This window comes from Phoenix dactylifera, chromosome 6, assembly GCF_051530095.1.
Source record: "Phoenix dactylifera cultivar Ajwa chromosome 6, Ajwa_hap1_PhDact_Kaust_v1.1, whole genome shotgun sequence".
Classification (NCBI taxonomy): domain Eukaryota; kingdom Viridiplantae; phylum Streptophyta; class Magnoliopsida; order Arecales; family Arecaceae; genus Phoenix; species Phoenix dactylifera.
The window spans coordinates 33,791,023-33,815,361 of record NC_143195.1 but is presented as its reverse complement, the minus strand read 5'-3'; the positions used below and the strand labels follow the sequence as shown (position 1 = coordinate 33,815,361).

General features: G+C 38.4%; 1 protein-coding gene across 5 annotated transcripts; it reads right to left on the bottom strand.

Moving 5' to 3' along the window:
• Positions 1-1,156: 1,156 nt before the first annotated feature.
• Positions 1,157-19,355, bottom strand: NS1 (Class II aminoacyl-tRNA and biotin synthetases superfamily protein). 5 transcript variants are annotated; one of them, XM_088723812.2, is made up of 15 exons: positions 18,756-19,355; positions 16,795-16,863; positions 12,326-12,436; positions 12,002-12,109; positions 11,300-11,437; positions 7,190-7,270; positions 6,268-6,345; positions 6,074-6,142; positions 5,899-5,973; positions 5,678-5,761; positions 5,426-5,536; positions 3,742-3,837; positions 3,581-3,655; positions 2,529-2,655; positions 1,157-1,617 (listed from the first exon to the last, which is right to left on the bottom strand). In XM_088723812.2, exons 1-15 carry the CDS (start codon positions 19,209-19,211, stop codon positions 1,502-1,504), a joined length of 1,794 nt encoding a protein of 597 aa, XP_088579938.2. In that variant the 5' UTR covers positions 19,212-19,355; the 3' UTR covers positions 1,157-1,501. The 5 variants fall into 5 exon arrangements, with proteins under 5 accessions (XP_088579938.2, XP_008796093.3, XP_088579939.2 ...); XM_008797871.6 differs by having other exon boundaries at positions 5,426-5,512; XM_088723813.2 differs by lacking the exon at positions 16,795-16,863 and having other exon boundaries at positions 18,756-19,270.
• Between the last annotated feature and the right edge of the window lie 4,984 nt (positions 19,356-24,339).

Here is a 24,339-nt window from a genome sequence, read left to right as displayed (position 1 = left end):
GGGGGCCTCTTGGCCTAGCCAACAACAACTTGAATGTCGACCTTTGTTCTGTTCGTGCAAACAAAACTTTTTTCTCTGGCAGATCTCTAGAGCTTGACAAGATTGTTAGTTTTCAAAGTCATATTTACCCTTTTCTGGCATTCTGGCTTGTTAATCATGGTTAGGGATTTTAAGTTTTAACTCTCATCATGGAAGCTTTGCATTGGAACTCATAAGCGTACGTATCTTAGGAATCTGCTAAAGAACTTTTCTTAGCTACCTAAACTTAGAAACCAGTAAATTGTCAACGAATTGATCCTATCGTCCATCTAATTTGAGGGTGGAGAATCAAGAAAGGTTGTGAATCAAGCGACATTATGCTAGGCCAAAAATTGTTTCATCGATCAGCCAGTTCAACTGCGGAGTACATGTGACAGTTCTATTGCCTGAATATCCTACAGCGACATCTCATGGAAATGCCGTTAGGTCAAGCAGGACTTGTTAGAAGAGCGTTACCTGGCGATTGTTGTATGTCTTCAAGAGCTTTCTGGCATGTTGGCCTGCTTTCTTAGGATATCACGGCTATTGCCTTTGCTAGGTAGATGCCTGCAAGGCTTCATCAACCAAACTGTGTGAAAGAATACTTCGATGAATGAAACTCTTACCGGAAAAGACTATATAAAGAACAAAAATCAGTATGTCATGGACATAGAGAGACATTTTCTCAAGCGGTAACGTAATAACATGAAGAAATCAAACACCATTAGACCAAGAAATAGTAAAGTCTAGGGAGCCTAGCAACCCACCTGAAGAACCAATGTAGACTTCCTCTCAAATCCTTCATATATGACGTTCAATTTCATTTCAATACCTACCGAGGATCCATTATTAAATTTATGTTAACTATCAAGTGAACAACATGGTCCTGCCACGTACATTATGTTTCTAACTGGAGAATTAAAACAAATCCACGTTCAACAGATTTAATGAGATACAATTTTTGTCTCATTTTTTTTTCCACCTTTTCTTTTCTCACTGCGATGTATCCGCACACAACACTGCAGCTGGTTTTCCCATCTTCACATACAGAAATAACACCGAATAAATGTCGCAGTTCTTTCATGCCAGACCAACCATTTTGCAGCTATAAATTTATTTCGGTAATGGAAATAGAACAGTCAAGAAACAATCTACATTTGTTTTAAATTAGTGGAAAATGTAACAGTACACATTGCAAATGTTCAGCCATTTCGCAACAAATTCACAAATACAACTTAGGATGCATCAAGTTTTCTGGGCATCCTGTTTCTCATAAAAATGTTGACAAGTTTGAGATGTCAATAATAAGAAGCCTATGAAATCCCTTTGTATGAATCTTAGTGATTTCTTTCTTCATAGTTCAGATATTTTATATTTGCAGATACAGGAAAAAGTTGATAATAGAGTGCTGCGTATACCTCTAGATTATTTGAAATGGGTAAAAGAATATATTTATTAGCTATATACATCATAGTTCTGGGTTTCAGAAATCGGCGGAACCAGGAGCTCTGGGGAAAGGGATTGCATCCCTTATGTTCTCAATTCCAGTTGCAAACTGCACAAGTCTTTCAAAACCCAATCCAAATCCAGCATGAGGAACTGAAATAGGCAAAACAGCAGGAAAGTTCACTAAGAATTCCATTCATGAACCAGCTAAAATAGTGTTTTACAGCAAACACAAAGTTCAAAAGTCAAAAGATGAAATAAAGCACAAGTGAAATGCTATCCATATCCGTTTAGAAGAAATATGGATATTAATTTTGATATCCGTTTAATATCCGTATATGTATCCATATTTGTTGAAAACTATGGATACATATATGGATATATCAATATCCGATCTGTATCCAATCCATTTTCAGCTTTATAATCTTTTAGGGCATATTGCTACACAGTGCCTCTTAATCCTTGCCAATTATTATATCTATATTTTTACATTATGAAGAATATCCAACCATTGCTTTTGTATTCACTTTAAGCTTAGGCACATGAATGACCTTGCAAGTGTTCCTTTTTGTTTGATTACTGTTGGCTTCTTACCATTGTTACAATTAAGCATGAACTTTGAAAAGCTAACAAATGATTGTTTTAATCCGATGCACCATTCCTGATGCCACCAATGAGGTTCCCCTTTCCCCATCAACCCAAAGAATTATCATCTCTTACTTAAGTTCAGATCCAAGTCAGTATTATCATCATGCTTGCATATTCCAGTATACAACCAAGGCACATACATGACTTTGCCAATCATGAACTAAAATGCTGGTCAGTGCGCATGATGCATCATTTTATATATCATTCCGGTGCCTTCTTAGCACATGACAGTAGCATGGCATTGGCTGCATGCCAAGGCTTGGCATGCAACAGCACCACTTTGTGCAAAGCATTGGCATGACACAGTCTTACATGCCTATCACAAACCAGCACACCACCGTGCTTGATACCAATGCATTAACGCAACATACAGAATGATTATTTTTAAAATTTAAAAGACAAGTAAAACCTCCAACCTGACCCAAAACGTCGGAGATCAAGGTACCACCAGTAGCTATCTTTATTGAGATTTAACTCCTCCAGACGACTCCCAAGATATTCCAGGCGTTCTTCTCTTTGGCTTCCACCAATAAGCTCTCCCACCTAGAATGAAAATGATCATTATACTGAAGTTAACAAGAGCACCTTAAAAGAAAGCAGAAAAAATATGATGCCTTGAGATGCTACGGAAGAGACTTGATTGTTAGATACATTGGGTGCCAAGCTTCTACAATGCATTTAGATATATTTCACTATAATTTATGGCAGGGACTCAAGTTTGGTGCACACTGGTACCATATTGACACATGGTTTGCACCTCTATTTTGCTGTCCCGGCACCAAGAGTTGCACTAGTACCATACTGGTCCATATAATACTAGTAAGATACCAATACATGTACTAATGCGGATACTTTAAAGCTTGATTTATGGTATTTATTCTAAGGCAAGTTGTTGGGTGTAGCCCAATGCAAGACTTTATAATGGACTACAACTTCAACTAGAGGTACTGCAGGCATTGCATCTAGGAGTGTCAAAGGGTCAGGTTTTTTGCCACATCCATACCCAAACCCAAAATATATTTGTTAGGTCCAAAATCAAACCCAGATCCAATTGAAACTCTACACCCATACCCAATATTGGACCCAAAAAATACCGTGTATCGGGTAGGGTTTAAGGTAAAACTCGAGTATTTAACAAGTTATTTTGCTGCACCTTTGGGCTTTTTTTTTCAATTTTTTTAATGCATCCAAAATGCTACCACATGAATTGTGAAGCACGAAAAAGATAATGATATTAAAAAATAAAAAGACCTATCTAAAAGCAGTTATCCATTCATCATGATTTGCATCAACGGTCAATGCATGTACAGGGTTTCTATCATACCTACACTTCAAGAGAACTACCAATGCATTTGAATGCATATTAAGAAATGAATTTTCTGAAAATTTATTCTCTTACTACTACAAAAATATGCATATGAGATATATGATCAATGCAAAACATAGAACAACAATTTTTGTGGCTTACCCTAGGAACCAACAAATCCATAGCAGCAACTGTCTTCCCATCATCATTTTGCCGCATATAAAATGCTTTAATTTCCTAAAACAATTTTAAGCACATACAGACTATGAGCTTATCAGTGCAACAGTGACATGAATAAGGTTAAACCTTGATGTAAGACATACCTTAGGATAATCTCTGATAATTACAGGGCGGCCAGCAAAAGCAACTTCAGTGATGTATCGCTCGTGTTCACTTTGCAAATCCAACCCCCACTTGACCTATCAAAGTTGCAGCATTCATGTAAAATTCTCTCTCTCTCTCTCTCTCTCTCTCTCTCTCTCTGTGCATGGTGTGTCCGTGTGTTGGGTTCGGGGAGTCGGTTCTTCATAGTTAATCGAGAAACTTCTGGTAACAAATATCTACCAGCAAATAGAATGACAGAAGAAAAAAAGGTTCCCTGACAAAGGCATAGGTAGAAGAAACCTAATTCCAGAAGGAATCCAACACAAAGAATCCAATACAAAATATTGATTCAGTAAACCATGGTACAATGGTTGTGAGCAGTAGAGAGGCTTTGTGGACAAAAGATGACCAAGTGCAAGCAGAGAATCTGCCAGCTCATGCCTATAATAGTTGGCTATATGGCTATTTTCTTGCAAATCGAAATAGTAGGATGATAGATCTTTTTAATTGCTTTGGTCAAGCTGTAACTGCAAATAATACTAGAAATAATTATATGAAGAGGACTGGAAGATTCCAATTGTTCAAGTCAAAGGACTGTGTTTTGTTATCTTCCATATGAGGTACCATATGATATCATTATCAAGTGCTAGCAGGAAATTTTTAGTGTATTTGACTCGGTCATAGCACGAAGGCACATCCAATTTTATTTTTATGTACCTCCAAATTGTACTGGCCTTCTCTAGTTATCGCCTAAAAGAACCGCATGTATATGAATTTAATGTAGTTCGAAATTTAGAATTAGCTCTGAAATAAGGGAAAACAAAATATTTGAGAGGAAATACATAACTGGTTCAGTTCACATCAAAAAGTTTTACAATAATGAAAATCTGGACAGTGTTTTTAAGAATAAACGCCGAACCTTGTAGATATTCAAACATCAAAATATATCAAAACTGTGATGTTATTCTACAAGCATGATTTGAAGAGCCATTTGTGGCAATCAGAGTGGACTAGCACATTCCAAGCCAGCATCATGGCACATAACACCAGCACAGTGCTGGCTGCATGCCACAGTGCCAGTACATACTAAACATTAACATGGAATGATACAGTACCATCAGATGATACTTTAATCTATGCTTGCGAAAACATTGGGGATTAGTAGTCACATATACCAGCTATAGTCTAGCAGAGACTGGAAAAAAGTACAGAGCCAGGTAGTAAAATAATTAATAAATGTGTAATTTAGCCATGTTAAGATAGATTATAAGTTTCAGTGTTATCATGACTCATGAGGAATCATAAGTCAGCCGAAGAATTCCCAGATGAGTTGGTCAGGTCCCGGGTTCTTAAAGTAGAGGCTGTGTGCTCAATTCCCTGAGGTGGTTCCATGGAAACGTCTCTGTTGCAGGTGGCATGGAAGGTGGGTTCTCATGCGATCAAGGTAACATTTGAAAGCACAAAAAAGGGCAAAGATCCAGTGCAGTCAGGCAAAGTAAGAGTGAGATGGTTGGGAGCAATTTGTTGGTCTGTAAGAGCCAATAGATGCTTGCTCAAACCAACTGCTATCAGGTTGAGCTATGTTGTTCTGGTCCACAGGCTGGATAATCATACCGAAACCCGAAAAAGAAAAGAAAGCAACAAGCTAAAACATTTGTTTATTAAAAATTGGGCATGCATTACCGGGAACTCAAATTTCTTTTTTGCACCAAGAAGAAGTTCAACAGCATCAGAATAAGTCAACTGAACAAAGTCCTTCTCAACCACATCCTGCCAACAAGTAAAAAAGAAAAACTATAAAATGCTTTCAACAATGTTCATCTAAAGTCTTGAGAAGCTACATCAAGAAATACGGCAGAAGATTTATCCAAGAAACCACGATGCATGCTTTTTTTCTTTTTGGCAAGTATCAGATAATGAAAGGTTAGAGCATACATTCAATCTATTTATGATTCCTTTCTCAATCCATGTATTAAAGAAATCCATGTCTTCTTTGCAGTTTTCAAGAATATACTTTACCTGCAAAATATCAAAACATCATATTAGTCACAAGAAAAAAAAACTAACAAAAGAGTCGTTTATTAAAAAAGAAACATATCTTTTATATAGACAGATAGCATATAGCAGATGTCAATAGATGCGAAGAGGAAACATACTACATACTGGAGATAGGCAGTTGCACAGGCCATGTCATCATTCAGGTCCGCAAAGGCAAGTTCAGGTTCAATCATCTTTGCAAGGGAAGACACAATGTAAGAGAAGCAGTTCAAAGTTTTGAAAAAAAAATGATGCGGATTAGTGAAATGAAATTAACTAAGGAACTTCAGGTACCCAAAATTCAGCTAAATGTCTTGAGGTGTTTGAATTTTCTGCCCTAAAAGTAGGACCAAACGTGTATACCTGGAAGCCAGCCAGCATAGTTTAGCCATCATGTCAACCCACTTACAAATTACATATGAACAAAGACTAGTCAAATCGTTCAAATTTCTACTACATGAAGGCTTAGCAGAGGAAGGAGCTCATACATCACAAAGAGCGGATGCATATGTTTCAGCATTTAGTTGCCCTGATACAGTCAAGAATGCAGGTTTCCCAAAGAAGTCCTAGGAGCAGAGGAGAAGAAATCATTAACAACACAATTCCAATGATTCCAAGGTCTCTACAGCATAAGTTCCAAGTAACATATATTGCAGACATTAATAGGCAACAGTTAAATTAGCTGAGTGAAGCAGTTCCAGCAAGTATAATGCAACTAAACATTCTTCACATCCTTACTTTGCAGGTTGACATGATGATGCAGGGAATTGAATTCTCAGCTTGGTTTTAATGTCTGTCACCATCTTCCTATGTGCATGTGAACTTGTAGCACTAGAATACTACAGATCTCAACTCCTATCCATCATTATTATCAGGTTGACATGAAGGCACACAAAATTGAATTCTCGGCTTCGTTTTAACGTCTGTCACCATCTTACTATGTGAATATGAACTTATGGCACTAGAATACTACAGACCTCAACTCTGATCAACCATTATCATTTGTGCTGAACTTGTATTGAGTTGATGAGCACCAAACTCAAGGTATTTCGTGCAACATATCTGGGATTTGTAATAGATAATTGCAGTATTAGTGGATTGCAGTATCAACAATGGACCTGTATTCAAGATTCCCTTTATATATTATGTGGACATGTGCTTGTGAAAATTACATTTGCAGCATGGTAGCTTCAAAATACGTCAATAACCGCTTGTTCATTCCATACTGGTTTAGGGTTTTGATGCATATTTTTTGCAGTCATATGATGACATCGACATGCCTACAACATATTCAAGAAAATTAAAGTTATGAAGATATAAAAAGCAGGCATCTTCAAAGTACAATTGATAATGTTTAGCAGAATCTGCTTAAATAAACAGGGCAAAGCTTGGACAGGGTATTAGACTCACCTGTGACCAATCAATTTTCCCATCCTTAGAAGTAGGAATAGTATTGACTAGGCAATCAGTACCTTCTCGAGTGTTAGGGATCTGTTAAGAAAAGAATCAAAAGGTAAACAATGACAAAAAACTCGCAATTGACCATACAAACAGCTTCTTTGCTAATCAATTAAAATCAAAGAAAGAACTAGATTCTCTTTTTCTATGTTGAGTCAAACAAAAGAACAGTGAAACAGCATAAACGAAAAACCATAATCTCCCGCAGGGAGGAAAACTGTCAAGGATAGCAATAAGATGCTATCCTACCATAACCATACATGAGCATAAGATTCCTTTGAGCTCCTGCAGGCATTTCTCAAACTTCTAGTCTGAGAAACTATTCCACTATGATTTAGAACCCCCCCCCCCCTCTTCATGAGAAAAAGGGGGGAATGGGGGGTTGAGTAAACCCAAAAAAAAAATCCAATAAATGAGACAAGGGGAATAGCCACAGGTCATAAAAAGGTTAAATCAGAAAACCATATCAATTAGAACATTTGTAGGGTACAAATCCTTTTTTAGTTCTCAAGAAATATCTTATATTCAAAATTTCAAACCCATGAGCTTTTGACAACCATATGTTAGCCCTTAAAATTCCTTTCTAAACTCAAACTATTGGTTGATGATTCAAAAACTTGTGACGTAAGTACTTGCCTCTGAGAATTATGAGAACCTCTTCTCTTACCAATGAACTTGGCAGTGCTCGAGGGTGCCACATACAGTCCCTATTTGTTCTCCCTCATCATTAATTTCTTTGTTTCCCCTAATTAGTTGGCTTAATGTAGCTCATAAATGCTCTATTTCCTTCTTGTCTTTTTACATCTCTCCATTAGAAAACCATTTCACTGGGCACTCCATGATATAGTCATGGACAACTTTATCTAAGCCCTTATTCAATTGCATATGACTTACAAGTTTAGCTTTTTTGCACCTATAAGTTTAGCTCTTGTGATTTTTGACATTCTAGTACTTTGCTGCACTGTGCTTAATTACATGTAATTAATCATGATCTTTTTCCTTCATTGTTAGTGTATACTCTCTCTTACTAAATATATTCCTTTTCATTTTCTTGACTCTGTCTACTGAAATACCTAATAAAAGAGAAACTTCTTTTAGTAGATAGTTCAGGCCTTATTAAGGCAGTTGAGTCCACTATCATGGTTGGGAAGCAGGGACTGCTCACCCTTTCCCCACACACAAGTTGTGCTATAGCTAGTCTTACTCCTTCCCACGCCTTCTCCCCCATTGGCCATCTCACCTCTCTCTCTCTCTCTCTCTCTCTCTCTCTCTCTCTCTCTCTTCCTCTCCATTTCATCCAAAAAATGAGAAGCATCTCCTTTCTCATAAGATGTGCTAGACTGTCAAGCCACTTATAACTCTAAACCTCATAGCTTCATCACCATTCTTCCCATCCAAAGAAATCTAAAAGGACATCTTTAAGCTTCCTAAACAAAGTTGCCTTTTTTGAGAAATCTTGTACTTTTTTTAATTTATTCTCTGCGAAGTTGACCTAATTGTCCTCATGCCTCCAATAACATAGACCGCTCTTGACTTACATCACAATTCCTTTTTGTCCGACAGAAGCCCTATATTCATTTTGTTTCTTTCACAGCCATTTCTTGTGCTCTAGTATCAACTTATGAATTTTCCATAACAGCACTCCTTTCATACTCTTGCTTATGGTAACTATGAGATGGCTGCTCTATTTGCAACATAATTAGTACTCCATCTTCCCAATCACCATTTCCTCAACAGATCACATCTTACGCATGAAGGAAAACCATGTACTTTTCCACTATCAACTCTAGATTCCAAATTCTATGATGTACACTATTCTACAATGTGCATTCATAGGTAGCTAGAAAATTGACCAGTTAATTGAAAGTGGTACTACATAATGCAAGCACATTATGCATAAATATTTAGGGTTAGCTATTGGCCATTCTAGGCCAGCGGACCACAGCTTTAAGACTATATTGTCATATTACATAATAATACAAAACAATAAATCCTGATCCTGCCAAAGTTTGACGTACCACAATATAGAGGCATACTAATCATGTGCTAGCACAATATGCACCGTGGTACACCCTTGTATTGACTCATAGTTTATCGATACAAGCAGTACAGAATGGTATGTACTGCAGGACATAACTTGATACACCTCAATAAGGGGCGATAAGTATAGGGGTATGGTCGATTAATGGTTGGCCTTGCAAACTCCATATAGATGGGATAAGACTTGGTCACAGTTGGTGGATTGAGACTTGGCCTGAAACCTCTAGCTAGATATGATAGAATTATGCATGTCCAATCCATGGATACTGTACCAATTTCAGTACCCACATCAGTACCACGCTTGTATAGTTTCAGTATGCACATATACAAAGAATTGGACTAAAGTCATAGTAGTAAGATTTACGCCAAAATCGAATAAAATACATGATGAGCCACATTGATTATCTCCAAGGTCGAGTATGATTTAAAACATGTCACATGCTTGAAAAGAGTTTTTTAAAGGTTTCCATGAGCATGTATAAATCGTAGAACTAGGGCACCAAAATGGATTAAATGTTGTATAATGGAGAAAGTACAATGTTGATCATCACATGCGCACCTTTAGACAATTGGACTAAAATTCTTCCAAAGCACGTTCAAAATAAATAGCGTATTGTTGAATTATATCCAATCTATGGCTACTCAATGAACCAGTACAAGTCCTCCAAAATATTTGCTTTTTGTATTTAGGCATTTTAAATATCATAGATCATGTATATGTTATGGATTATCAATTTAGATGTCCATTATGCATTTTCTCAACATAAAAAGTTCAAATCCATTGACCATGTTCTTAAACAGAGAACAAGGTATAGGAACATGAGGACCACTAAAACAAAATCTAGGAAAGTATGAAGCAATTGTTGCTTGAGGAGAGGTTAGATGGTTCGAACATGATCTACGTACCGCCCCATATTGTATCGCTCTGTACCGTACCGTACCAGGAGAAAACCGATACAAAACTTAACTTCAAGTAGGTACAAGCCTCGTACCGTCTCGTACTGAGGCGTACCGACTTGTATTGGCCCGTACCGAGGTGTACCGACTTATATCGAACCATACCGAGATAAAAATTAAAAAAAAATGGTTAGAGAGCTATTTCGGTACAGGGATGTATCATGTCAGACCCTACCAAACCGAATCGATAAGGTACCGATATGGTACCCAGTAGTGAGATTGTGGACCTTGGGTTCAAATGACCTCAATCAAATATAAGGGCCATGTAGTTAGCTGGAAAAACATCTCCTTAATACTCCTCTATACATTATTGGATGTCCAAGTGGCATTATTGCTTTGGCATAAGTATTGACTGCTCGGATCGGCTCAATGTTTGATTTACAAAGTAAGCAGCACATGGATGCTATCATGCCATGATATCAAGGGGAAAAGGTTAAACTGGTTTTTAAAATATACATTTTTAAGTAAATTATTATAATTATAGAAAGTTTATTAACCATAATTTGATTAAATAACTACCGAAACCAACAAACCCTATCCCATCAAATGGGGAAGGGTGTGTTTGGCTTCATGGATTTAGATTAAGGTATGATTCCTCAAAGTTTGAGAATGTGTTACATCCAACTCTCAATTTGATGATGAACTAGTGCTAAATTCCTTGCCCATACAACTTTGGGTGAAACTGACATCTAATGAAATCTAAAAAATCTGGTGGCAAAAAAACCAACTCATCAATGATGTAGTTAAAGCTCATGCAACCAGGAAGAAGCTTGCCAAGACTCCATATGCCAGAAACAGCCTTGACAAATAAGGGTTGTCAAGGCTCAAAAAGAAAACATATGTTCTTAGAAACATGATGATAGATTATTGAATTTATACTTGAGATATATATATATATATTAAAAATATTGAAGAAAATATGTTTAATGTATGCATTTGTGCATGTATCTGTGTATAATGAATGTGTACTAATACAAAATATTCTGATCAATATGACTATAACCCTAGCAAAAGGCATGAATTATTTTAAAATTTTAATTCAAAGAAATGAATTGAAATAGATACCAAAGTAGTCACGCAGAATTGTTCACCAGCCCCTTCACAATCTGAAGCAGTAATAATTGGGCTTGAGATCCAAACAAAACCATTTTCCTGGAAAAACTTGTGAGTAGCATACGCCAGTGTGTTCCTCACTCTTGTAACCTAAATGAGCACCAACAAAACAAAGTCACCGCATTTCCACTGAACTACAATGATCTGAATTATAAAATCACCTATCATGACATGCTAGTAAAGATACATGAATTGAAAGTTTAAAACATGTCTTTTCACATTATGAAGCAATGCAAAAATTTAGCTAAAAAACCGAAGAAGTTTCTGCTCACTATGCGTTGTAACACCTCAAATGACTGTATAGTGTGCCCATTGCACTGAACATTGGTCAATATGGCACAATTTAATTGATAATATGAAACTTTGGCATGTGCATACATAATTATTGTCGTTCTTCAGAGATATACAAAGTTTTGTGCAGTGGATAACTAAAAGAAAAATTCTCCTTGATTGCGAAATCCTTATTCAAACACATTTTTTTGAAAATATATATGAAATTAAGCATTAATGAAAAGATCAAAAAAATGACAACATTTAAGGTAACAAATATAAATGACTAAGCTAGAAATAGCATCAGATAAGATTTACAATCATTGCATCTATAAGATAAAAATAGTGACATCAAAATATAGTTCACAAAGAGTAAGGTCATACTGCACCAAATGTATTTGTCCGAGGACGAAGATGAGCTATGGTTCTCAAAAATTCTCTGGTTGCTCTTTTCTTCTGGATAGGATATGTCAAGGGGTCACTTTTCCCAATCTGTAATAAGAAAGAAGGGTGAAACATCTAAACATATTTCATAACAAAGAAGCAAGCTCAGGATAGGAAAAGTGTTTGTGCATGCACTTGTAAATGTCTCTAAATTACCCACGCAACTCAATTTCATTCTTTTCAGAATTTCAACTACTAAAAATTTTCTTTACTTTTCCTCAAGAAGTTCATTAAAGATACCAGAGCGTGAAATAGGTTCATTACCGTGACGAGTCTTGCAACTTTCAACTCCACTTTCTGCTTTGATCCTTGGCTACTCACAACAATACCCTCCACAAGTACAGATGTGCCAGTTGTGACAGCACCTGATTCCACCTAACAGCCAAACCAGCAATGTAAATTTACAAATATTGTGATTCTAGCAAAATAGCTAAGGTAACATCCAGAAACAACATGGACCAAGTTGGAGCCCAAGAATAATATCATCACATAAATGAGATATTTTGGAAACAGTGGTGTGACTTAGAATGATCAACTCTTCTACCCCCTCAATGTGTTAGCTTTAAGAATCCTTAGTCATGCATTCCTTGAATCAAGTTAGCCACACTATCAATTGCATGTTTGAATTTTGAAAAATAGACACCAATTAAAAAGTTTCTTCATAAAAATTATAATCTATAAAATTAGGTAGTAATTACCCAACATAAATTTCCTATACAATCACTCTTCTGGTAGAGCCAAATTCAACTCCCAAAGAGACTAAGTTATCACTTCATAATCTGTAGCCTCCATGTCATGAGTTATTAAAAAAAAAAATCTGCTTAGTAGTAAGGTAATATCTTGTACGTAGCAAAGGATTATAACTTATAACTTGATACAAGTGCAGCACCTAAAAGCTTATACCAAAGCTACTTCTTGCTCATATCTATTTCTTCAACCCTCAAATGCAGATTTGAACTTTTCAATTTCAAAGGAAAACAGCTTATGAAGAAGCACATTCTGCAGGGGCAGAATATGCAAAATAAAAGAGCTCTATAAAAAGAAAAGCATCAGCATAGTAACCAATAAGTTTATTATAATTATTTTAGGACCAACAAGCAATGAGGATGACAATAATCTCATTCCAGATGTTCCAATGATGACCATCCAACAGAAAAAATAAGTCCTAATACACTGCATAAGAAAAAACTGTCACCTAAACTGACAGCAGCTGATCTGATTATATGTACATATCCAATCCGAACAAGTTACCATTGTTAATACTGTGACATAACACCTGTACACTACAGACAGAATCTTTTCTTCCTTTTTTCAACAATCAAGGAGCAATTCAAACCTTTTTCTATGAAAAGAAAAAAACATATATAGCATAAAAAACTTAATGACATTATGAGACAATAATTTAGATGAATTGGTAATCCGCATAGTAATAATTTGCGAGGATGTGCTTCATTTTTCAGAAAGATAGATGCTCTGTCAGAGTTGTGCAACTTGTTAGAATGGAATCGAGGATCAGGTCTAGTACTCAAAGGCACATTCCTGCACCTTATTATGTAATGTTTGTGGCTTATATCATATATGGCTATCCAGAGTAATGTAACATGAACCATATTCATCATACAGAGTTCCTCAACATTTCTTCCAGTGAACTGATTATCCTTATTCTAAATATTTTTAAGACCATGTAAGATTTACACTCAATTTTCCCCATTTTAAATTGTAGGCAGTAAGTTATTTTGAAACAAGTAACCTCCACCATAACAAGATAGATACACCCTTATGTGAAAGGGATGTGCATCATTGAACTGTAAAGACCAGCAGTAAAGATTCAAACCATAGCTATAGAGTTTAAGGGTTGAAAAATTGGTCTAGGTGCACCCAAGATGATAATCCAACTAATTTTTTGAGGTATACAAATCAATTTGCATAAGCATTAAAGCTAGATTATCACCTATAACCAGTTTTTTTTTATTTTTAAAATAATTTTCCTTTTCAGTTGTGATCATAGTTGTTGGTGCTTGTAGGTTTTTTCACTTAATTCTTCCCCTTATGTTTGTTTTAATGGGTGTAGCTGCACAGATTGTTCATTCAAATGTTAATAGGAAACCCTAAGTTTCAAGAAAAATCAGATATATGCTTATTGTTTGCATTAAAATAAAAGGTCATGACAATTTCAAGATGAAACAGTACTGAAGTTTTCAGGTGAAACTTATCCTAGAGAATTAAGGTGTCGGAAAGTGGATCCAAACCATTCGACAAAAAAATCCAAACCATTTTGGTATTAGAGAACCAGATGAATTTGCATTCTTAAATCATCAAATAGTCACCTTCATCATTTCTTATAATTATTTTAAAAGCAATATCCATTTTAATAAAATGATGCTTCTTTTATAAAGTACTTTAATCCACAGTCAATAATGCTGGTTTAAATGGAAATAATTCATGACTTATACATCAAATTCAAGGATCAATGGAATGAAAAATTATGAGTAGGGAAGCCCAAATTCAGCAAGAAAATAATTTACATAGGTGCCATTTGGGATCCGCTTTCATTTTATATTTTCAGAAACATAAGAATAAAAATTTTGTTTCTATTTTATTTTTAAATTTTCAAAAATATAAATATATTTGGTATAGTCAACTACTTTTAAAAACATAAACATGATGATGGTAGCTGAGGCAGTGGTAGCGGCAGTGAAGACAATGAAGACGGTAGTGGTGGTGGTGGCAATGGATGCGGTGGGGGATCATACACAAGTGATGCAAAGGCAAAATGGATGGATCATTAGGACCTGCAAAGGTTTTATGGTTTGATATCCAGAAAAAGGATTAGGGCAGAATGGGTAGACATCTACATAACAAAGGGAGACTTGGAGGTTTTCTAGAATTTTGAGGGCTAGGGTTTGATACTAGGAATTCTAGCCTAAAGTCTCTAGTGGCATGAAAGCTTTTAAGGGCTCTCTAATGGGTTCAGGATTTCTGGGTTGTGCACAGATTTATAGGACGCACAGATTTTAAGGAATTTAGTAACCAGAGAAGGGTTAAGGGATTTAGCGTTTCCTAGGAATTGAATTTAGAGTTCCTAGAGGACCGTCTTACTCAGTTACCACTGGTACATAGCAGGATTTCATGGCAGAAACCAGAACAAATATGTAAGATTGATCCTGTAAACACATATTAAGCTGAAGAAGAAAATAAAATAAAATTAAAGAGTAGAGAAAGAAGAAGAAAAGAATAACATGACAGGAGAACAGATAAAGAGAGATACAGATCACATCTTCATAACAAAAACTTAAAGCTGCGGTTTTGAATCAAATATTCATTAACTTTGAAGAAGGCGGTTAGAACCTTTTTCATACACATAAAACTCTAATATCTCCTGATCTTGATCCTTGAATCAAATAAATCCCTATCAACAGTAGAAACCTAGGAAAAGAAACCCAATAAAATGCACACAAAAAAAATATTGCATCCCTGCAGCAATAGCATCAACAGTGTCAAGCTACTGCAAAATGAATACAAGCTATGCTAGCATAATGGTGCTCACTAGCATTTCCTTTACCTACCTTATGCATAAAACTTAAAACTCAAGTGTTGTGTTTGTGTGTGTGTGTTGTAACAATACAAAATGACTAAAGGACTCAAATAATTATTTCAGAAACTTTCATGGACGTGAAAGGCTTCTTAACTAGTGTATGACCCACATTCCTAGTTTCTAGTCTCCAAAAAGGATAAAAATTTTCTAACCAAGCCACGACTACAAATTAATAATTAAATATGATTTTTCATAATTTGAAATTTTGAAATAGTGCAGGACATATCAGGGTAACTATTTTATTTCAAGCATTTCTTGATTTGAGAATAATTGCTTCCATTTCTTTTCAAAATATCCAAGGGAAATAACAAAAGTAAAATGAGGGAGAACCATCCAAGATGATTCGACCATGTGCAAGTTGGCTAAACAAAACCACGGTGAAGAAGCAGCCCAAAAGGAGGAAGAAGGGTCAAAAGGATGGATGACACCGCACCCCCCACCCCCCTAAAATAAGGGGAAAAAAATACAAGCTGATGAACAGATGAAGTGTTTAAAGCACAGATTTGGACAGAATAATTAGGAATTTCGGCTACAATTATACCAGTGCAAGATTTAAGGAACAACACTTGTTCTCTTCTTATATATTGTATAAAAATTGATTCAATTGGAATGAAGCATGGGAATAACCAATCTATGCTTCAAGATCAGTATAGAGGACTGGAGATCAGAACATAACATATTGACGTCCAAAGCTAGATAGCTTAGTGCAGCATTACCATATGCCAACCCATAATTTGTTGGTGGTCAAATCCTGGTCAAAATCTCTTTAATAGTGCAATTAAAAAAAATCATTCATCATAGAATAATACAACTAGCCCTTGGCGCGTGCAATGCATGATTGGTTCAAGCAGGAAAAGTAGTTAATGGAAAGCCATGATTTCATCAACCAATGAAATGTTCCGCATCACATTTGTTTTTTCCCAAAAAATTTTATTTATATGTATTGATAAATACACTCACTTTTGGTTGATCTATGTCTCTTATTTTTCTCAATGACGAGATAGAATATAAAAGGGGAGAGCATACTAAAATGGAAGTGTATGTAAAGAAGTCGAGTATCCTGTGACGCCGTCACACACTCAAGGTGGTTTAACTAATATATTGTATGAGGAGTGTATCTAAACAGACCCATAAATACCTGATCATAGCCTTCGGCATCAATATTCATCACGCATTGCAAGTTGGACAGGCAGGAGCCATCATTTAACTGGAAAATTGAGAAGTAACACCATATTAAATAATTTAGTAAAGTAATTTTGTTCACAGATTTATTAGAATAAAGAAAAAGAAACACCATAGTTTGCTACGAGCTATGTGCAATGCTTGCATGCTTCTGTAGCACAGGCTAGGAGTAAATTATTAGTCATAATTTGGATCCTGTCATGGGACCCACATAATCACAACCTAAATTAAAATAATATATTTTTGTGGGCCTATGTCATTAAGAAGCTTTATAGGCAATGTCATAGTTGTGTCCTTCTCTACTAGCACTTGTCTAATTTCTTAAACCCCGGAACATGTTTTACTTGAGTGTATCAAGGTCATAAACCATATTTTCTTCCTTTTGTGCTTTTGACTTATGGTTCGACAAACAAGAAGTTTATCGGGTCAAATCAAACCATATACTTAATTTTTCTTGTTTCCCTCACTGTTTTTGTCAAACCTATACCTTTTTAATCTTGTATCCAAAAGCAAAGATACTAGGATCCCTAGGTAAAAAAGGTAAAGTCTTCAAAGTGCCCAAAACTTGAAATATATTGGTATATTACACTTTGACTAGACAGTATTCTAGTGAAGATAACGAAGATAACATCCTCCATATGAGCTGTAATTTTTATCCTCCCAAACTCATGATTGCCCCAATAGATACAAAAAGTTTGACGTTGTCTAAGTCTTCATTTAGAAGAGCTTGAGTTGGTGTGTTTCGTTTGTTCATAAAATATAGATCATTTACTATCTGAATCAACCTAACTATCAAACTGTAGTGGTGTGCTGCCATCAAAAGGCATCCCTAGTTAGAGATACAATGATGAGTCTGATAAGCTTTACAGCAAATACTGACTTGGTGCTCAGCCACAATAACAGTGTAGAAGATAGTATCATGTTTTCTGTTTTATACTTTTATTCAAGACAAGAGAATCTCTCACAACAACATAAAAGCCAGCATTCATCAGTAAGATCACTGGCCTAATTAGGGCATGTGGAAGCATAGAGCTCTAGTGAGGTGGAAAAGGCAAGGGGAGAAATACAAGATTGGAAATAACAATTAGTCCTTGTCTAAACTATCTGGGGTTGGTTTTGTGATTACTAAAGTTGTTATGTAGAAGCATAAGATATATTGGTTTCCAAATCCTTTCACACAACTTCCATCAGCAATAGCTTAAGTCTTTCCCTTCTTTCTAGACCCTCTGGTATAAACTAGAGCAAATCTCATTATCAGATCCTCATTAGGACTTTATTATACATGTACTTGCCATCTTATTCACTTCCTCTTCATGTTTCCATCAATAGGCACAACTCTTACGCCTCTTCTAAATTTTATCACAGCATCCTTCCTAGTTTTACCAAATTCATCTCATCCATCTCTGTTGTGTTCATCCTGTTTTATTAAGCCCTCTTTCTTGCCCAACATGCTGAACCATATAATGTTGTTAGCATTATTTTATTCTTTATAAAATTCCCTTATATACATACACACACATATATATAATACATAGATATATGTATGCATGTATAATACATACATATATATAATGCAAATATATATATATATATATATATGCATGTAGATATAATACATGCATAAATAGATACATATATATACATAATACATATATATATATATGTATGTATGTATGTATAGTATGTATATATGTATAATATATACATATATAATACATATATATATATATAATACATATATACATATATATTATAGCAACAGCACAATGCTTCATATCGGTAGATACATAACTAGGCATATTGAACCTAATGAAGTAAACCGCACTCCGAATGAAACAAAAAATGAAGGCTATACGAGCAATGACGGGCACCAGTTCATTCAATTGGTGTTCAATTGTTGAGATATTACATTCTCACCTCGATGAACGTCACGCTGCTCTGAACTCGACAAGTCCGTACCCAACCTCTGATCGCAAGCGCCTGCCCTAACCGGTCCATCCCTTCGTCAGGTCCGCCCTTCACGTCAACAATCCTTAGACGCTTCCGGAACTCCCGAATCCTTTTGCCGGCCTCCGCCGCCGGCTTCTCACATGCCACGGCATCAGCGGAGAGGGTTCTGTTGCAAAAGAGCCTCCATCTTGGAGCGGGAAGGTCGGGAGACGGAGCAAGGACGAGAGGGCGGTGGAATAGAGGGGAGAGGCCGCGGAGGAGGAGCGGCAGAGTGTCCGCGGTTCTTGATTGCCAGGCAGTGGGCCTAGGGTTTCCGGTGCGGCAGAGAAGGAGGAGACGAGCGGCGGAGCGGTGGCGGGTGAGGGAAGACGAGGCGAGGGCGAGAGAAGCCGCGGCATTGGCGGCGGCCGCTGCCCCCGTCATCCTCTCTCTCTCTCTCAGAGCCTCTCTGGGGGAGGAGTCCTGATCTTCTGTTACCGGCTCTCCCTCTTTTCTATTTAGTCTGGGATTCTTGGTGCACCCTCTTGCACGTGATCTCCTTGGGCAAGGTTATACTGACCGTTGTTCATGTAATGTCGGCAGAGACGAATGCGAGTTTATTTTGAAATTGACATTAGTTATTTACATAAAACCCCTTATTGGATGTCAATATTATGCACAAACTTTTTATGCAAACTTGTATCAGGTATACCTTTGCTAGGTCTATCTGCCGAGTAACTCGGGTTATAGGCTAAGATTGCCATTATGGGGAAAAGTGTCATGAAACTTTTGCAGAATCAAGATTCAATCTGGGTCTATTTGATCAAATCGAAGCATGACAACTTTTTATGCAAGGTGTGTACAGTTTATCTTCTTTTTTTTTATCAATGATAAACCATATTTAACAATCCAACCTAAAGCAAATATATCCATCACCATTAAAAAATAAAATATCCAACAACTTTAAAGGGATATTTATCATAGCCATTCCTAGGATGGATTCTATATGATTAGTAACTTATGATGTCATTCGATCTGTTGCACTGTTAGGTTCTCCATGAATATGTTAAATTTTGTAAGAACGAAGAATTGCTCTTATTCTCCAACAATCTTGTTTCAAAATGATGAATAGTAATGTCGAAATTTGTTGATCAAAAAAAGCTACCTAATAACCATCAAGAAGTCTTACTCCAAAAATAAAATGTTAAAATTTTAGTTGCATATAACATACCTTTCAAGATAGCACGCTAATTTTATTATTAAAAATGTAATATCAAATACTTTAATATCTCCTATCGCCATCAATGCACCACTCGTACTTCTAATAACAAAATTGGCTTTACTGGATTTATTTGCACTTGACATACTGTTCATCAAAGTCAATCTTAAAAAAAATAAAGATGGTGACTCTCCAGTAAGATAATATATTTTTGATGCCGCAAAAGAGAAGCTTTCCTAGCTATCAAAGCACCTCTAAGGCAGTAGCATTAAGCAGGGTACCTTGGGTTCCCCTCGGCAGACAGATTCATCTCACATGCATCGCATGTGTCTGTCGCTAGCTAATAAAAAGCATATCCTACCAGCTAATTGAACAGCACCATCCCCCAAAATCCAAGCACATGTATTACGGGGCCGCACAGAAGATTTTATGCGATCATGAAACTCGTTGGAGCAGCCTCATGTCATCATCTCCACAGAATCACAGATCACAAATCCGAATGGCCACAAGCAACCCGATCCGCACTGAATAGTATCATATATGCGGCCCACATATGGTCCATTACCGGTGTAAACCGGCATTTCTTGCGTTCCGTCCAACGCCAACCGCACAAAAAAAAGCAGACGAAAAAATAAATTAATTAAATTAAATTTAATGATAGAATCAGGTGGTGTTTTCTTAGACTAGCTTTGGAGAATCTGGGTTTTCATAAGATCTGTATTGGATGGGTTCTAGGGTATATCCGGGGACCGAGATTTTCTATATTGGTCAACGGCTCTCCGTCCCCATTTTTCAGATCTACTATGAGGCTTCAGCAAGGATGCCCGTTATTTCCGTACTTGTTCATCATTTGTTTTGATGTTTTGTCTCGGTCGTTGCGGGTTGCATGCGTCGCCAGCGAGCTGGAGGCTTATGTCCCAACTCCAGGGGCCCAGCCGATATTACATTTACTTTTTGCCGATAACTGCCTCCTCCTGACTCGGGCTCGCGTAGCGGATGCTCAGGCTATCTGGAGAATTTTGGCCGCCTACTGCACTGTATCCGGTCAGAGAGTGAATGCCCAAAAATTCGTCATCTCCTTCAGCCTGAGCACGTCACTCGAGGTTCGACGGAGATTCAGAGGATTCTGGAGATGCCCAAGCAGGACGGGACCTGGACCTATCTGGGTGTTCCGATCTCAGGTAGGAGATTGCGAATTTCCGAGTGTACCGGGCTTGTGCAACGGGTCCAGAGTAGGCTAGAGGGTTGGCGGGCAGCGTCTCTGTCTATGATGGGTAGAGTTACGTTGATTCGATCTGTATTGGGCTCCATGCCCATCTATCTCATGGCAAATACAGTGGTGCCAAGGTCGGTTCTACTGAAGATCGAGCGACTTCTTCGGGGCTTCTTATAGGGCTCAACTGGAGGGGGCCGTAGGGTGCACCTGGTGGCATGGGAGAGTATCTGCCTCCCTTTCAGGGAGGGTAGTCTAAGGGTGTTGTCTCTCCTAGAGAGACGAGAGCTGCTCCTTGTCCGACATGCTTCCCGCTTCATCCTGGAGCCGCAGGGGTTTTGGAGCCGAATCATGACTGTCCGTTATGGGGGGGGGCAGGCCCAGAGAGCTGGGCCCGAGGAGGGCGGAGATGTTCCTTTCTATGGCGTGAGATAGCGAGGTACTTGCCTATGGTGTCGAGTCACACCCGATAGCTGATAGGCGACGGGCGTAGCATCGATGTGGCCGGGGACCCATGGGTCGATGGCCTCCCTCTACGTCTTTGGCCGACTACGGTTAGTGTCGAGGCTGGGGAGGGTCTACATGTCTGTGATCTTATGACCTCCGGGGTGGCCGGCTGGGATGAGATTCGATTGACCCGTTTCTTTGGGGAGCATCTGGCGGAGCGAGTCCGCTCTCTGTCTTTACCATGGAGTGGTGGACCAGACGTACGAGTGTGGAGTTCCTCAACCAGATCCAAGGTCAGGATGGGCGATCTCTCCCGCATTCTTAGGCATGAGTACGAGCCTGGTCCGGATTGTGCCTGGATCTGGTGATTGGAACTTCACCTGAGGGTCGCGTTGTTCCTCTAGAAGGTGGTCCGGGACCGTCTTCCTACGAGAGCTGTACTTGGAGGTCGAGGAGTGAGGATCCCATTAGAGTGTGGGGTTTGCGGTGTGGTCGAGACGGTGGACCATACCCTATTTCGGTGCACATGGGCTAGGGGTACTTGACGTCTGGCAGGGGTCCCACAGGTGGTGTGGAGTTGTAGGGACCTATTCTTGCAGGCCATGTGTCAGGGCTCGGGATCCCCGGTGTTTCGTCAGGAGGCAGTTCGAGCGAGCTGCACTGCCTACCAGATCTGGCTGGCCAGGAATATTCGTACTTTCGGCGAATGACGTATGTCGCCGAGATTCGTGGTCGAGAGTGCCCGCATTTAGGCGGCAGAGCTGTGTCACACCATTCCTGTTAGAGGTGTGGAGTGATTGATCATAACCCTATTTGATTTTGATGAGCTCAAAGCATTTGAGTATATCTTATGTTTACTAATGAATTCAATCTAGTGTTTCAGTGAAAATCTTATAAATTTATGGTTAAGTGCATCTAGATTTGGTTCAAGATATTTTGGATAAGTTAAGAAGTCAAGTTGAACCAAAGTCTGAGACTCGAGTCGACTCCGGGATATTACGAGTCGACTCCAGGCGTATCAGAAGCACTGGCACAGGCTCGAGTCGACTCCGGAACGTTATGAGTCGACTCCAACTGAGAACAGACAGACGAACAGAAAGACTCAACTCAAAACCTGTCAGTGAGTCGACTCCTGAAGTGCGCGAGTCGACTCCGATGTTTACCGAGTCGACTCCGGAGTAGTATGAGTCGACTCCAGGGAGTTACAGACAAAAAGTCAGAGAGCAATTTTCGACCCTGAGAGCAGAGTCGACTCCTGAGGAACGTGAGTCGACTCCGATGGTTGGCAGGTCGACTCCAAAGAAAGCAAGAGTCGACTCTCAGTGTTATACAAGGCAAAAGTCAGAGAGCAGTTTTCGGACACTGAGAGCCGAGTCGACTCCCGCAAAGCACGAGTCGACTCCGAGACAGCGCTACTCCAAAAAGACAGAAGACAGAATTGTTGTCTCTGAGACGCGAGTCGACTCCAAGACAGTTCGAGTCGACTCCAAGGCAGCGCTACTCCAAAAAGACAGAAAGCTGTTTTTCGGATACTGAGAGCCGAGTCGACTCCGGAACAGTTCGAGTCGACTCCAAGACTGCACGAGCCAAAAGACAGAAAATCGGGAGTTCGGGCTCTGAGCGCCGAGTCGACTCCCAGAATTTCCGAGTCGACTCGAGTGAGCCAAGTTGAAGAATAGCTCTATGGATTCCATGGGATGAGCCGACTCCAAAAATGCCAGGTCAGCTCCAGGTTTTGGCGAGTCGACTCCGGGTTAAGTCGAGTCGACTCCCAGTCGAGAAGACCACTTTAATTCAAATCCGGAACAGTTGCCGAGCCGACTCCAGAAAAGCATGAGTCGACTCCTGCTACAGCCGAGTCGACTCCAGATCGCGCGAGTCGACTCCGATCCCAACGGACACATTGTCAGGATGTGCAGAATGTGCAGAACGGCTAGTAAAGTGAGTCTAACGGCTAGTTTCCGTAGGGAATGGCTTAAATAGCCACAGAGGACTGTAGCAAAGCAGAGAAGTGACATTCCACTCAAAGAAAACAAGAATCCTCCATCTGCAAACTGATTTCAACGGAAAAGAAGGAAGAGGGCTATTAACTCCATTCAACCAACTCTTCCCAGCATTAAAGAAGTCTCCATCTGCCTTCAAGTCTTCAAGACATTCAAGAGGAGACCCAGAGTTCAAGAAGCCCTCCTCTACATCGTCATAAAATAGTTTGAGGGCTCTTAACTTCTCTATTGTTTATATTGCTGAATATCTGCTTTCCTAGAAGCTGTACTTTTTCTCTTTGTTCTTTCTTTCCATTTGGTTCTTACTTGATTCAATCAGGGGATTGAATCAAGGGTGTATAGGTTTGTTGGTGAGCCTAGGTTGAAACCAATGTGTAAGGGTTCGATTGTGATCCCGGAAAAACAATCGGGGTGGTTTTAGTCGGTGAGCCTGGGAAAACCGACCGAGTTCGTTGTGACCTCGTAAAACAACAAGTTTGGTTGTGAGCTTGTAAAACAACCGGCTGTAATCCGAGGGGTTATAGTGAATTCCCAATGGAGGCTTGGGGAGTGGACGTAGGAGCAAGGGTTAGCTCCGAACCACTATAAAATCATTGTGTTTGTGATTGCATTTGTCTCTCTTACTTTCATTTCATTCACTGCACATAGCATCTAATTAATCAACTTGCAAAAAGGATTAATTAGTATCTC

What these genes read in the sequence shown, in the direction of transcription:
- NS1 (XM_088723812.2), bottom strand. Translation starts at nt 19,211, where the DNA reads ATGACGGGGGCAGCGGCCGCCGCCAATGCCGCGGCTTCTCTCGCCCTC. An exon ending in AAGTTGCAAGACTCGTCACG is followed by an intron (nt 12,110 to 12,325) that starts GTAATGAACCTA and finishes TTCTTATTACAG; the next exon opens with ATTGGGAAAAGTGACCCCTT. An exon ending in GGAAAATTGATTGGTCACAG is followed by an intron (nt 6,346 to 7,189) that starts GTGAGTCTAATA and finishes CTCTGCTCCTAG; the next exon opens with GACTTCTTTGGGAAACCTGC.